A 15,718-nucleotide genomic window follows, 5' to 3' on the forward strand; every position below is an offset into this window, starting at 1 on the left:
CCCAGTGGCCAAAGCTGCGACAATGAGAGCAACAAAATAAGTAAACTAGTATTGAATTATAACTCGAAGTGTGAAATAAATATCCACGAGTCCATTATAATAAATGATTGAAAAAATTAATAAGTGGGGCCAGGTGTGGTGGCTCATGCCTATAATCCCAGCACTTTGGGAGGCCAAGGCAGGCGGATCACTTGAGGTCAGGAGTTCGAGACCAGCCTGGCCAACATGGTGAAACCCCATCTCTACTAAAATACAAAAATTAGCCAGGTGTGGTGGTGCACACCTGTAGTCCCAGCTACTCAGGAGGCTGAGACAGGAAAATCGCTTGAACCCAGGAGGCGGAGATTGCAGTGAGCTGAGATTATGCCACCGCACTCCAGCCTGGGCGACAGAGTGAGACACTGTCTCAAAAAAAAAAAAAAAATTATAAATGAGGGTGAACAGACAAATCTCCTGTGTAGAATTCCAAATAACTTCTATAGATGCTCTTCTCTAAGGGAGGGCGAGCAAAACTCCCCACCCCTTCCGTGTGAGCTGAACAAAGCAACTTCCTTCCAGAGAGCAAAGGGGATGGGCGACCTCACAGTGGAGAAGCCTGACCCTCCACTGTGGCCAGGGGACCAAGGCCAGCAGCATCACCAGTGAGAGGTCACATGGACAGCGTGGACCCCAGACAGGATGGGGTGAGAAGAGTATTTTACCTCTGTGGCCTTCCTCCTAAAACCCATCCACCACTCAGTCTGATCACGAGAAAAATATCAGGCAAGTCCCAACAGGGGGCCATTCTGTAAAATCCCTGACCAGCTCTCCCCAAAACTCGAAGGTCCTCAAAAACTAGGAGAGTCTGAGAAACTCACAGCCCAAATGAGCCTGAGACCCACAGCCTAAAAATCATGTGGGATCCTGGGACAGAAAAGGACAACAGGTAAAAACTGCAAAAATACAAATCAAGTGTGGACTACAGTCAGTGATTTATCAATAACGACTTGTTAATTGTACCTATGTCCCATCATAATGTAAGATATTCAAATAGCGGAGACTGGGTGGGGTACAGGGAAACATCCTGCACTTTCTTTCCAGTTTTTCTATAAATTTAAAACTATACTAACATAAAAAAGGTTTATTTTTTTTTAAAAAAATATACTAAAAAAAAAAGGTTTATTTTTAAAAATCGTACAGTCATGCCGGAGGCTCACGCCTGTAATCCCAGCACTTTGGGAGGCCGAGGCAGGCAGATCACTTGAGGTCAGGAGTTTGAGACCAGCCTGGCCAACATGGTGAAATCCTGTCTCTACTAAAAATACAAAAATTAGCCGGGCATGATGGTGCGCACCTGTAATCCTAGCTACTCTGGGGGCTGAGGCAGGAGAATTGCTTAAACCCAAGAGATGGAGATTGCGGTGAGCTGAAATCACACCATTGCACTTCAGCCTGGGTGACAAGAGTGAAACTTCATCTCAAAAAAGAAAAAGAAAAAAATTAAAAGTAAAAAGTAAAAAACTAAAAGGCAGTACAGTCAGATATCTTTTGTCACCTATGGAACCTGTAAAGACCAAAAAGTGTGCTGCACGTGTGTCAGCCAGAGCACGAGGGAGCAGGCCCCGTGGCACCCTAAGATGAGAGTGTGACTTGGGGCAACGATCTTTACGGACAGCAACGTGACAATGCCTATCAAAAAAAATTTTTTTTTTTTTTTTGAGACAGAATCTCGCTCTGTCGCCCGGGCTGGAGTACAGCGGCGTGATCTCGGCTCACTGCAAGCTCCGCCTCCCAGGTTCACGACATTCTCCTGCCTCAGCCTCCTGAGTAGCTGGGACTACAGGCGCCCGCCACCACGCCCGGCTAATTTTTTTTTTTTTTTGTATTTTTAGTAGAGATGGGGTTTCACCATGTTAGCCAGGACGGTCTCAATCTCCTGGCCTCATGATCTGCCTGCCTCGACCTCCCAAAGTGCTGGGATTACAGGCATGAGCCACCGCGCCTGGCCAAAAATTTAAAATTTAGTTTTAATTTTAAAAGATAGAGTCTCACTCTGTTGCCCAGGCTGGAGAGCACTGGCACGATCATAGCTCACTGCAGCCTCAAACTTTCTGGGCTCAAGCCATCCTCCTGCCTCAGCCTCCCATGTAGCTGGGACTACAGGCATGCACCACCACACTCGGCTAATTTTTAAATTTTTTTGTAGAGACAGGGGTCTCACTATATTGCCCAGGCTGGTCTCAAACTCCTGGCCTCAAGTGATCCTCCCACCTCAGCCACGCAAAGTGCTGGAATTACAGATATTGGTCACCACTCCCGGCCCCCTTTCAAATTTTTTTATTTATTTTATTTTATTTTTTTTGAAATGGAGTCTCACTGTCACCCAGGCTAGAGTGCGGCGGTGCGATCTTGGCTCACTGCAACCTCCAGCTTCCGGGTTCAATCAGTTCTCCTGCCTCAGCCTCCTGTGTAGCTGGCATTACAGGTGCCTGCCACCACATCCAGCTATTTTTTGTATTTTTAGTAGAGACGAGGTTTCACTGTGTTGGCCAGGCTGGTCTCGAACTCCTGACCTCAAGCAATCTGCCCGCTTCGGCCTACCAAAGTGCTGGGATTACAGGCATGGGCCATGGCAACTGGCCCCCCTTTCAAAATTTTAAATGGACTTATGCTCTGACCCAGTAATTATCCTTCAGGATTTATTCTACAGGCATATTTGCATGTATGCAAAATGGCACAGACACAAGGGTATTTGCTGCGCCACTCTTGGTACTATGATAAGGAAAATCCAGAGGACCACTGGGTGAAGTTCTGGTGCATCATCTAATGAACTATTGTCAGCTGCTACAAAACAATGTAAAGAAAGCGGGAGCAGAGTCAGGTGTGGCGGCCCACGCCCATAATCCCAGCACTTTGGGAGGCCGAGGCGGGAAGATCACTTCAGCCCAGGAGTTGAGGACCAGCAACCTAGTGAGACCCCTGTCCCTACAAAAAAATTGAAAAATTAGTAGGCTGGGCGTGGTGGCTCACACCTGTAATCCCAGCACTTTGGGAGGCTGAGGCGGGAGGATCACCTGAGGTCAGGAGTTCAAGACCAGCCTGACCAACATGGCGAAACCCCGTCTCTACTAAAAATACAAAATTAGCTGGGCATGGCGGCGCATGCCTGTAATCCCAGCTACTTGGGAGGCTGAGGCAGGAGAATCCCTTGAACCTGGGAGGCGGAGGCTGCAGTGAGCCAAGATCTCACCAATGCACTCCAGCCTGGGCAAAAAGAGCAAAAGTCTGTCTCAAAAAAAAAAAAAAAAAAATTAAAAATTAGCTGGGCGGGGTGGTGAGCGCCTGTAATCCATGCTACTCAGGATGCTGAGGTAAGAGGATCACTTGTGTCCAGGAGGTGGAGGCTGCAGTAAGCTGTGGTTGCTCCACTGCACTCCAGCCTGGGCGACAGAGCAAGACCCTGTCTTAAAAAGAAAAAAAAAAAAGAGAATGCAGGAGCCCATGCAGCTGATGGATATGGCACTTGTTCCAACACATCTCCAGCATCACTGATGCCTGTGTGCCCGGAGCAAGTGTGGGTGCAGGAGAAACGGAACGGCAGCCGCCTAGGAGAGAGGCCCACAAGGTCGGGCAGGACAGGCTCACTGCTCAATGAGCCAGCCCCCTTTTCCCAAATGGTGGGTGCGAATGCCCTATTCAAAAAACACGGTAGGAATTTTGAAATCATCCCCAGAAATGGCACCAGTCATTGCACCAGGGCCATGGAATTATGGGTGCCCTTCTTCTCGTCTCGATTTTCCTGGGGTCAGTTTCACAGCCTCCAAGAGGAAGACAAGGGATGTCAGGGGACGGGTGAAGGGGCTTCCACTCACTGACGGACACCACTCATGCTCAGATGGTAAATCAAATCATGGACTAAAAACCCTAAACTCCACCTGCAAGAAGGCAACATTGCCCAGGGAGGGGCAGGCGGCCCCTGTGGCCGTGACACATATGTGCAGTGATGTCTGTTCCCCAGTGAGCTTGTGCTCTTGGGATTTAAAGACCTCTTTTCTTTCAGGGGATGGGAACCAGAGTGAATAATGATCTAGGGGGCTAGAGGATCAGGTGGGCACACAGCTGGGGCAAGGAAGAGGGACCCTCTACAGTCTCGTACCGACATCTCTTGAGCCAGAAGACCGGCAGGAACTGCAGTTACATCCTGGCTGGGGAATCCCGGGACAGCAGGCCGTGGACCCAGGCAGATCTTTAGAGACAAGGGGTAAAGTGGAAACCCCAGGCCAATGGCCACTGAGAAGGTCTCTGAGCCAGGGGACAGCACCCCACCCCACCTACAAACACCAGGAAGAAAAGAATCGCGTGCCACCTTGTATAGGTGTGAAGCCATGCCTGGCCAAAACAACTGCTCTCCAGGAATCCCAATGAGACTGAGTGGTAGCAGGGCAGGTGGCCGAGAGGATGGGGACCAGGCGCAACAGAAACCCGAGGCCACGTCACACACTGGCGGGGGTTCCTCTTCCACCAGCAGTTCCTGAGCTCCCACCATGTGCCCGACAGAAGGCAGACAGGCAGGCATGGGTGGGGCCGTCTCGGATCGAGCGAGGGGCTCAAAGAATTAAAGTGAACAGCTGGAACATTCCATGAACAAGGGGACTGTTAGCAGTCACCACTCAACTCTGCGGGAGCAGGCAATGGTGCTGGCCGAGGAAAGGAGGGATCAATACGATTAGCGTTCGCTGTGGCTTTGAACCTCTATTCAGCAACAGAACATTTCCCAGCAGAAAGGCTGGGAGTGTGGTTAGGTGCCCGGGTCGGCCTCGGATACAGCCCGTCCATGCCGCCCAAAGACCATCTACTAGAAAGCCCGGAAACTTTTATAACAAGTCTCCACACAACAGAGCTGTGATTTCTTTTCTTTCTTTCCTTCCTTTCCTTTCTTTCCTTCTTTCTTTTTTCTTTCTTTCTTTCTTTCATTTTTTTTTTGAGACAGAGTCTTGCTCTTTCTCCCAGGCTGGAGTGCAGTGGCACGATCTCGGCTCACTGCAACCTCCTCCTCCCGGGTTCAAGCAACTCTCCTGTCCCAGCCTCCCGAGTAGCTGGGATTAAGGGTGCGCGCCACCACGCCCGGCTAATTTTTGTATTTTCAGTAGAGACAGGGTTTCACTATGTCGGCCAGGCTGGTATTGAACTCCTGACCTCAGGTGATCCGCCCGCCTCCACCTCCCAAAGCGCTGGGATCACGGGCGTGAGCCACCTCGCCCAGCCCAGATCTGCGATTTTGAGTGCGTCTTCCCTGCCCCATGTGCCATGAACCTAGGGCTTTAGAGACAGTGGGAGGGGCCAAGGCAGGTGGGTGAGGGGGTCAGCGACGCAGGAGCGGGGCTGAGGACAGGAGAGGCAGCGGGCTCAGAGACAGCTCTAGCCCAAGTTGGTTACCCCTCTGCTAAAACAGTGCAGCATATTTTAATTTTTACAGCTTATGTCTGTAAATGCCTAGAGACGCACCAAATCTTTAGACAACCTGCCGGCCACAATGACACATCAGGACATCCTGGGTCCCCGCCCTGCCTGCCCCAGGCTTTGGGAACCTGCTTGGTCCAAGGGACCGCTACTGGCCCATCTGCCCTTACCCTGGAACTCAGCTAGGCATCTGGCGGGCCACACCCTGCCTACCTAGAGGTGCTTCTAGGGCAGACACAGGAATAACTTTTTCAAGGAGAAGGGGGAGGTCCAAGCCTTTTATTCACAGTGGAACCCTGGCCTGGACCTGCCAGGGGTTCCTGTGGGAAGCCTCGACTGCCCTCCAGACCCCACAAGCCTTCTCTCTGCCCTGCTGTGTTGCCTGGCACGGACCCCAGGCAGGGAGCCCCAGACCTGCTGCTGCATCGAAGCCAAGGCCCCCAGGCCCTTGCTGTTCTGGAAGCTCAGGAGAGACTCTGGTCAGGCTCTGCCCCAACCCCCACAGAGCGGCTCGATTCCTCCCTTGCCCCAAAGACTGGGCCTGGCAGACACCAACTCAGGGTGCAGCAGGCCCGGCCTGCCTCTCACAGCTCCCATCTGGGAACCGCCCACCCTCCTCCCCACTCCCAGAGGTGGGCAGGAAAGGCAGCTCTCACCCCGAAGCTCCCACAGCTGTCTTGCCGCCCATACACCCACACACCCACACACCCGTCCAGGTTTCTCCAAGGCCACCAGGAGCTCATCGCCCTCCCCACAGGTCAACCCCATTTATTTTCTTTCTTTTTTCTTTTTTTTGAGATGGCATCTCACTCTGTTGCCAGGCTGGTGTGCATTGGCACGATCTCGGCTCACCGCAACCTCTGCCTCCCAGGTTCGAGTAAATCTCCTGCCTCGGCCTCCCGAGTAGCTAGGATTACAGGCATGCACCACCATGCCAGGCTAATTTTTTTTTTCTATCTTTAGTAGAGACGGAGTTTCACCATGTTGGTCAGGCTGGTCTTGAACTGCTGACCTCAGGTGATCCACTCGCCTCGGCCTCCCAGAGTGCTGGGATTACAGGCGTGAGCCACTGAGCCCAGCCAACCCCATTTCTTGAGGACTCAAACAAATCCAAAGGGCGGTGGCACAGGAGGCCTGGGGCTGTGGCTGAAAGAATCCAGGCTCTGGCTTGACCTTCTAGTGATTCAGCGCCCACGCCTGTAAGACTCAAGTCCTACCTGCCCCCTGGAACAGCCACAAGGATCCAGCATGTCCAGATGTGAGGCACTTGTACACATGTGGAGCTGGACCCAGGGGTCAGATGCCAACTGAACAACAGCCCTCCAGGAGGCAGGGGCCCGGACTCCTAGGCCACAGTACTCACCAGCGCCTTCCTCTTCTGCTCGCTGCCTGTGACCACGGAGACAGAGCGGACGATGGGCTTGGTGGTGGCGGCACTGCCAGGGCGCCGGGACACAGGCGGAGGGAGACCTGTCAGACTCAGGTCCACACTGGCTGGGCTGCGCTCCGGGACGCTGCCGATGGCCCGGGTGCCTTTCATGGTGGACGAGGCAGGCCCTGAGTGGGGAAGCAAGAGCTGCAATGAGATGCCATGGGGGAACTACAGTCCCCTGCACCCACCACCTCCAGCCCAGCCTCAGCCGGCCCAGGACACCTGGGTCCACTGGCCACCAAACTTCCCGGGAAGGCCTGTCACAACCTACGCACCCCTCTGGCTGGTGGCAGGCTCCTCGACAGGAACATGAGGGAGCTGTTCTGAGCCCAATGTCAGCGTATGGCAGGACAGGAGGGCCCTGGATGATGGACAGGTGGGCGGCGAGGGCAAGGCCCGTGGGTGGGAACAAGCCAGCAGCACCCCAGAGGGAGCCTGGACCACAGGCCATTGTCGGTGTGAGCCAGGTTCTGCCATCTACCCCACATCATGATTCTGAGAAAGCCACTGCCCGAGCCCCACTCTCTTCTTCTGTAAAAGGGACATTTGATTTATTTTTTATTTTATTATTTTTTTGAAACGGAGTCTCGTTCTTGTCACCCAGGCTGGAGTGCAGTGGCACGATCTCGGCTCATTGCCACCTCTGCCTCCCAGGTTCAAGCGATTCTCCTGCCTCAGCCTCCTGAGTAGCTGGGATTACAGGTGCCCACCACCACGCCTGGCTAATTTTTGTATTTTTAGTAGAAGTAGAAATGGGGTTTTGCCATGTTGGCCAGGCTGGTCTCAAACTCCTGACCTCAAGTGATTCGCCTGCCTTGGCCTCCCAAAGTGCTGGGATTACAGGCATGAGCCACCGTGCCAGGCCCTTAACTAAAAATACACATTTTAAAAAGGGGTTGCATGTTGGCCGGGCACAGTGGCTCACTCTGTAATCCCAGCACTTTGGGAGGCCAAGGCGGGCGGATTGCCTGAGCTCAGGAGTTCAAGACCAGCCTAAGCAACACAGTGAAACCCCACCTCTACTAAAAAATTCAAAAAATTAGCCGGGCGTGGTGGCGGGCGCCTGTAACTACTCGGGAGGCTGAAGCAGGCGAATTACTTGAACCCGGTAGGCAGAGTTTGCAGTGAGCCAAGATCATGCCACTGCACTCCAGCCTGGGCAACACAGCCAGACTCCATCTCAAAAAAAAAAAAAAAAAAAAAAGGTGGGGGTGGTTTTGTGAGGTCCAGACAAGATGCTGGTCTCAAGGCCTCAAGGCTGCACTGGGCGAGCACTCACTGGGTAATGTTATGCCAGCAGGGGACGGGGGTTCTGACGATCGAGGAGTAAGCTTGGGGATGCTGGCTTCCTTACTTTGGACCTTCTCAGAGCAAACCCTGCCGGCCCCCAGCCCGTCCCCACATGGTGCCTCAGCTGATCTTTCTGAACAGGTCTCAGCTCGTGCATATGCCCCTGCCAAAAACCCTGCAACAGCTTCCTAGGCACAGAGAATAAAGTCCACACATCCAACTCCTGCAAGATCTGGCCCTCTGTGACCTCGCCAGCTCCCCTGCTGTGCCCCTTTGTTGTGGCTTTAGCCAACACAGCCTCCCTGGTGCTCCTCAAACTCAGCCAGCTTGGCCCCGGCCAGTCCCCTGCCTCTAGGTCTCAGGACACTCCCTCTCTGCACTCAGAGGCCTTCCCTGAGCACCCATCAGTCTTCACTCCCCATCCGGCTCTGACTCCCTTCCTGTGGCTGTACACAGTTGGTTTATGAATTGTGTGGCTCCTGTGCAACCCCCGCACCTGCAGGGAAAGGCACTCAGCTGAACCAGCAGATGAATGGGAGAAGCTGGCGCCAGGGACCAACGCTGAGAATTACCTCCCTGTCACAGTGGCCTCCAGTGGGCCAGCAGGCACCCAACCTATCGCCCAAGGTCACCCTGGGCTTGCTTCAGCCCAGCACCCCACAGCAGGTCCCCCAAGGTCCCTTCCAAGGAGAGATGGATACCCCTACTCCCTAGAGGCTGACCCTGCCACTGACCAGGTCCCAGTCCTCAGTTATGCACTTCCGGTTGTGCGGATGAAACTTAACACCCTCCTCCTGCAGGGCACTGTCCACCCCTGGCTGGACCCATGCAAGCCCTTGGAGCCCAGGACTCTGCTCTCCCAGCCACACATGCAAGCGGCTCTGGGATGGAGAACGCGGCCTCTCCATGGAAACCTCCAGGCCAGAAGAAGGGAGGCCTGGGAGGCCACCACATCTTGGATAAAACTGTGTCCCTCCCAGGACCTGAAGGGGCGGGGACTGATGACCAGCGCCAGGACCTGGTTCCCAGGGTGGCCTGACCCTGACCCTGACCCTGGACAGAGAGGCCAGAGCCCACGCGCAGAGCAGAGCCCTCCACCTGTCCTCGGGGCAGCTCCCATCTCCCCATTTTCCCTAGGGCTTAAGGCAGCCGGGCCAGAGATGCCGGGACTGGACTCCATGTTGTCCTGGGGACCAGAGGGGAGTGGACGGAGGTGCAGGGGGTGGAGGGGATGGAGGTGGGGACCCACACCCTCAGGCACGAGCCTGTCCTCACCTGCGCGGGCCCCGGATCTCCCCCACCTGTGCGCACCCTGGATCCCCCTCACTTCCCTCGGACCCCTCCTTCAATTGCGCGGGCACCAGATCTCCCCCTCACCTGTGCGTGCCCCGGATCCCCATCACTTCATCACTGGACCAGGACCTCCCACCTGCGCGGGCTCCGGACCCCTCCAACCTCCGCGCTCTGCAACCCCCTCCCTTGCCCGGGCCCCCTCACCTGCGCGGGCCGGGGGCGCAGCAGCGAAGCCTGCCTGGCGCGCGCGGCCTGCAGATTCGGCCGGCGGGGAGCGGATGCGGAACCAGTCGCGCCCAAACCTCGGGTCGGCGACCTGGCGCCCCGCCACCCCCAACACTGCCCCGAGGCCCGGTGACAATGAAGCGGCCGGACGGCCGGGGTGAGCGGCGGCGGCAGCTAGCAACCAGCCTGGCACCACCTCCCCAGTCCGTCACGCCGGCCCGCCTTTCCTGCGCGCGCCGACTCCGGATTGGCCCTTCACGCTCCCGCTCAGGCCGTCCCGGGAGCTCATGGGGCCGCTCGGCTGTCCTTCGGGAAGTTCAAGCGTGGGAGGAGCGACGGAGGGCTGAGGGACGCGACTGCAGAGAGCGGCCGATTGGACGCGGCTGGAAAGGGACGGGTCATACAGGGGGCCGAGGGGCCGAGGGCGGCGGGAGGAGCTGGCCGGACGGGGGCGGGGCCCCAGCGGTTGTGGGCGGGGCGTGAGCGGTTGTGGGCGGGGCGTGAGGTGGGGGTGTGATGGGCGAGTGGAGCGAGGCAGATGTGGGCGGGGCAAGGCAGGTGTAGGCGGGGCACGCAGGGTCTAGGGAGGAGACACCAGGGAGGGCGCGAGGAGCACGGGGCCTCGGCTCCGCTCTCCGACACCCCCAGGCCGCCGCACTCCCGCGGCCCCGGGCTCCCACGCTGTCCTAGGCCGCTCTGTGCCCACCCGCGTGCGCGCCTCCCCTCGTTACTCAGTACGACTGCGAGGGCGTGTGGGCGCCTTGCTAACCTCCCTGACCTCCTTCCCTTCGCGCTGCTTTGTTGTTTTTTTTCCTTCTCCAAAGTTTTAACGCTGCGCCCAGTACGTAGCCGCTTTGTGACTCCCCCTCTCTCCAGGAGCCCTGGGGATCCCGCCCAGGTCCCCTCCAGGGAAGCCATCATTCCCCTAAAAGTCACTGCACACTGGTCTCCCCTCCCCGCTTTTCAAAAAATCCAGTGCTCTGTGAAATAAAAGGTTTGGTTTATATACAGTAAAATCCACATTTTTTGGTGTGCAGTGGAGTTGTGTAACTTTAGTTACAGAACATTCTCCCTCCGGATCCCGCACCTGCTGACTGCTGGTGGCGGCTGCTCAGTTCTGTCTGTTCTCCATCCCTAGAGGCGGCCTTTTCCAGAATGTCACACAAAAGGGATGTGGCGCAGCGCGTAGCCTGTGGATCTGGCTTCTACCACTTCGCATTTTGAGATTCATGCTGGTTCCTCTTTATTGCTGAGTGGTATCCTGTAACCGGCGTGAACCACATTTGCTTATTTTATTCATCAAATGAAGGACGCAGAGATTGTTCCTGGTGCTTGGCAATTATGAATGACGCTGCCATAAACATTCACTCACCGGCTTCTGTGTGGACACAACTTTTCATTTCTCCTGTGTAAATACCCAGGAGTGGGGTTGCTGGATCATATGATTGTTTATAAGAAACTGCCGGCCAGGCGCGGTGGGTCACGCCTGTAATTTTAGAACTTTGGGACGCCGAGGTGGGCGGATCACCTGAGGTCAGGAGTTCGAGACCAGCCTGGCCAACAAGGCAAAACCCCGTCTCTAGTAAAAATACAAAAAAAATTACCCGTGCCTGGTGGCGTCCGCCTGTAATCCCAGCTACTCAGGAGGCTGAGTCAGGAGAATCGCTTGAACCCGGGAGGCAGAGATTGCGGTGAGCGGAGATCACCACTGCACTCCAGCCTGAGCAACAGAGCAAGACTCCGTATCAAAAAAAAGAAAAAGAAAAAAAAATAAAGGAAACCGCCAAGCTATTTTCTTTTTTTTTGTTTTTTTTGTTTTGTTTTGTTTTCCGAGATGGAGTCTCCCTCTGTCGCCCAGGCTGGAGTGCAATGGCATGATCTTGGCTCACTGCAACCTCCACTTCCTGGGCTCAAGAGATTCTCCTGCCTCAGCCTCCCGAGTAGCTGGTATTACAGGCACATGTCACCACGCCAGGCTAATTTTTGTATTTTTAGTAGAGACAGGGTTTCATCATATTGGCCAGACTGGTCTTGAACTGCTGACTTCAGGTGATCCACCCACCTCGGCCTCCCAAAGTGCTGGTATTACAGGCGTGGGCCACCACACCGGCCTACTAAGCTATTTTCCAATGAAGTTGTACAGCTCTACGCTCCCACCAGCGCCACAGGTGTTGCAGTTGCTCCCCATCCTCCTCAGCTCTTGGTATTGTCAGGGTTTGGTTTTATTTGTTTACTTATTTATTTATTTTTTTGTTTCATTATTATTATTTTTTTGAGACCGAGTCTCGCATTTTCGCCCAGGCTGGAGCACAGTGGCGCGATCTTGGCTCACTGCAAGCTCCGCCTCCCGGGTTCACGCCATTCTCCTACCTCAGCCTCCTGAGTAGCTGGGACTACAGGCGCCCGCCACCACGCCCAGCTAATTTTTTGTATTTTTAGTAGAGATGGGGTTTCACTGTGTTAGCCAGGATGGTCTCGATCTCCTGACCTCATGATCCACCCGCCTCGGCCTCCCAGAGTGCTAGGATTACAGACATGAGCCACTGCACCTGGCCTGGTTTTATTTTTTTAAGTCATATTAATAGGTGTGTAATGGGATCCCATATGTTATAAATTGCATTTCCCTGAAGACTGACGATGTTGAGAATCTATCTATTCATGTACTTCTGTGTCGGGTATTCATATATCTTCTTCAGTGAAGTATCTGTTCAAATCATTTGCCTTCTTTGAAATTTGGGGTGGTTGGCCGGGCGCGGTGGCTCACGCCTGTAATCCCAGCACTTTGGGAGGCCGAGGCGGGCGGATCACAAGGTCAGGAGATCGAGACCATCCTGGAAAACATGGTGAAACCCCATGTCTACTAAACATACAAAAAATTAGCCGGGTGAGGTGGCGGGCACCTGTAGTCCCAGCTACTCAGGAGGCTGAGGCAGGAGAATGGCGTGAACCCAGGAGGTGGACCTTGCAGTGAGACGAGATTGTGCCACTACACTCCAGCCTGGGCGACAGAGCAAGACTCCGTCTCAAAAAAAAAAAAAAAAATTGGGGGTGGTTTATTTTTTAGTTTTCAGTGTTCTTTAAATGGTCTTTGTATGTCTTTCATGAGATGTGTGATTTGCAAATCTATTCCCCCAGTCTGTGTCTTGTCTTTCCATTTTCTTAACTGTGTCATTCAAAGAGAAGTTTGTTTTATTTTGTTTTGTTTTTGAGATGGAGTCTCCCTCTGTTGCCCAGGCTGGAGTGCAGTGGCACGATCTTGGCTCACTGCAACCTCTGCCTCCTGGGTTCAATCGACTCTCTTGCCTCAGCCTCTGAAGTAGAGGGGACTACAGGCTTGCACCACCACACTCGGCTAATTTTTGTATTTTTAGTAGAGACAGGGTTTTGCCATGTTGGCCAGGCTGGTCTTGAATTCTTTTTTTTTTTTTTTTTTTGAGATGGAGTCTCTCTCTGTCGCCCAGGCTGGAGTGCAACGGCATGATCTCGGCTCACTGCAAGCTCCGCCTCCCGGGTTCACACCATTCTCCTGCCTCAGCCTCCCGAGTAGCTGGAACTACCGGCGCCCACCACCACGCCTGGCTAATTTTTTGTATTTTTAGTAGAGACGGGGTTTCACCGTGTTAGCCAGGATGGTCTCGATCTCCTGACCTCGTGATCTGCCAGCCTCGGCCTCCCAAAGTGCTGGGATTACAGGCGTGAGCCACCGCGCCCGGCCTACCACACTGTCTTGATTAGTGCTTTTGTTGTTGTTGTTGTTGTTGTTGCAGAGATGGGGGTCTCACATGTTGCCCAGGCTAGTCTCAAATTCCTAGGCTCAAGCAATTCTCCCACGTTCACCTCCCAAAGTGCTGGGCTTACAGGCACGAGCCACTGCACCTGGCCTAGAGTCAATCCTGAAATCAGGTTTTGAGTCCTTTGTTCTTCTTTTTCCAAATTACCTTGGCTATTCAAATTCTTTTGACTTTTCCTATAAATTTGAGTTTCAGCTTGTCACTATCTTAAAAAAAAATCCAGCTGTGATTTTGATGGGGATTACATTGTCTGTAGACCTGTAATCTGGGAAGAATTGACACCATAATTTATGAACATGGTATATCTCTCCACTTATTTAGATCTTCACTGATTTCTTTCATCAGTATTTTGAAGTTTTCAGCATACACATCCTATGTATATCTTTCTAATTTATACCTAATCATTTCATTGTTGGAGTGCCATTACAGATGGTAGTTTTTTATGCTTTAATTTCCAATTGTTTATTGCTATTACAAAAGTGTGACTGATGTTAGTATATTTACCCTGGAGCCTGTGTCTTTGCTAAACTCACTTCTTAGTCTTAGGAAGGTTTTGGAAGATTTCACGGGATTTTCTACAATCCTGTTTTCTGTGAATAGTATGTTTTATTTCTTCCTTTGTAATGTGTCTGGTTTTCTAGTTTTTTCTTGCTTTATCGAACTGGCCAGGGCTTCAGTATAATGCTGAACAGAAATGGTTAGCGTGCACACCATGGGCTTCTTTCCAGTTGTAGGGGAAAGCATTCAGTCCTTCAGCATTAAGTGTGATGTCAGCTGAGGGGTTTTTGCAGCAACCCCTTGCCACCCAAAAGATCTCTTTCATTTCTAGTTTGTCAAATTTGGGAGGGTTTTTGGGTCATGAGTGAATGCTGAATTTATTTTGTTTGTTTTTTTCTGCATAAAATGATCGTTTGATTTTTGTTTACTGTTAATATGATGGATTGAATTACACTGATTTTCATAGGTTGAAACAGCCTTGCATTCCTGGGATATATTCCACTTACAGTGATGTATTACACTTTTTATATATTATATATTATTGGATTCATTTTGTTGTTTTCTTGAGGAATTTTGCATCTATATTCCAGAAGGATATTGATCTCTAGTTTTCTAGACCAAGTGTACATGGAACATCCACGAAGATAAACTATATTCTTGGCCATAAAACAAACTTTAACGAAAGTTTGAAATCCTTAACAAAAGTGTGAGGCCAGGCACAGCAGCTCATGCCTGTCATTCTAATACTTTGGGAGACTGAGGTGGGAGAATTGCATGAGGCCAGGAGTTGGAGACCGGCATGGGCAACATAGCAAGAGCCCCATCTCTACCAAAAAAATAAAAGGCCACGTGTGGTGACTGAGGCATGAGGATTGCTTAGGATTGCTTGAACTCAGGAGGTTGAGACTGTAGTGAGCTGTGACTGCACCACCGCACTAGGTGACAGAGCTAGAGTGCAGTGGCACAATCATGGCTCACTGCAGCCTTGACCTCTGGAGTTCAAGCAATCCTCCCGCCTCAGCCACCTGGGTAGCTGAGACCATGCCTGGCTAATTTAAATTTTTTTTTTTTTTTTTTGTAGAAACAGGGTCTTGCTATGTTGCCTGGGCTTGAAATCTTTAAACAATATAACAGAAATCAAACAAAGTATGTTCTCTGACTATATCAGAATTAAATCATAACATAATATGCTTTAAAATAACCCATCAGACAAAAAGGAAGTCTCAAGATAAATTTGAAAATATTTTGAGCTCAATAAAAATGTAAATGTACCAAAATTCATAGGATGCAGCCAAAGCAGTGTTCATAGGAATATTTATAGCATTACAAGGCTCACATTAGAAAATAAAGGTCACGATGCATTACAAGGCTCACATTAGAAAATAAAGATCACGATATATTACAAGACTCACATTAGAAAATAAAGATCACGATAAATAATCTAAGCTTCCACCTTAAGAAACTGAAAAAGGCTGGGCACTGTGGCTCATGCCTGTAATCCCAGCACTTTGGGAGGCCAAGGAGGGTGGATCACGAGGTCAGGAGATCGAGACCATCCTGGCTAACATGGTGAAACCCAATCTCTATCAAAATACAAAAAATTAGCCGGGCGTGGTGGCATGAGCCTGTAATCCCAGCTACTCAGGAGGCTGAGGCAGGAGAATCACTTGAACCCAGGAGGCAGAGGTTGCACTGAGCCCATATTGCGCCACTGCACTCCAGCCTGGGCGACAGAGTGAGACTCTGTCTC

General features: G+C 52.2%; 1 protein-coding gene across 8 annotated transcripts in view; it reads right to left on the minus strand.

Moving 5' to 3' along the window:
- The window catches only part of CEP131 (centrosomal protein 131), a 37,635-nt gene extending 27,512 nt beyond the window's left edge, over positions 1 to 10,123 (minus strand). For 2 of the 8 annotated variants that reach the window (XM_054456596.2, XM_063656325.1), the window contains exons 1-2: positions 9,659 to 10,123; positions 6,803 to 6,996 (exon numbers count right to left, since the gene is read on the minus strand). In XM_054456596.2, coding sequence (XP_054312571.1) covers positions 6,803 to 6,979 — 177 coding nt within the window. In that variant the 5' untranslated portion in view covers positions 6,980 to 6,996; positions 9,659 to 10,123. Of the gene's footprint in view, positions 1 to 6,802; positions 6,997 to 9,538 lie in introns of all 8 variants that reach the window. The other 6 variants (XM_054456598.2, XM_063656326.1, XM_063656324.1 and 3 more) reach the window with 5 other exon arrangements.
- Positions 10,124 to 15,718: the final 5,595 nt, after the last annotated feature.

Source organism: Pongo pygmaeus, chromosome 19, assembly GCF_028885625.2.
Source record: "Pongo pygmaeus isolate AG05252 chromosome 19, NHGRI_mPonPyg2-v2.0_pri, whole genome shotgun sequence".
Lineage (NCBI taxonomy): Eukaryota > Metazoa > Chordata > Mammalia > Primates > Hominidae > Pongo > Pongo pygmaeus.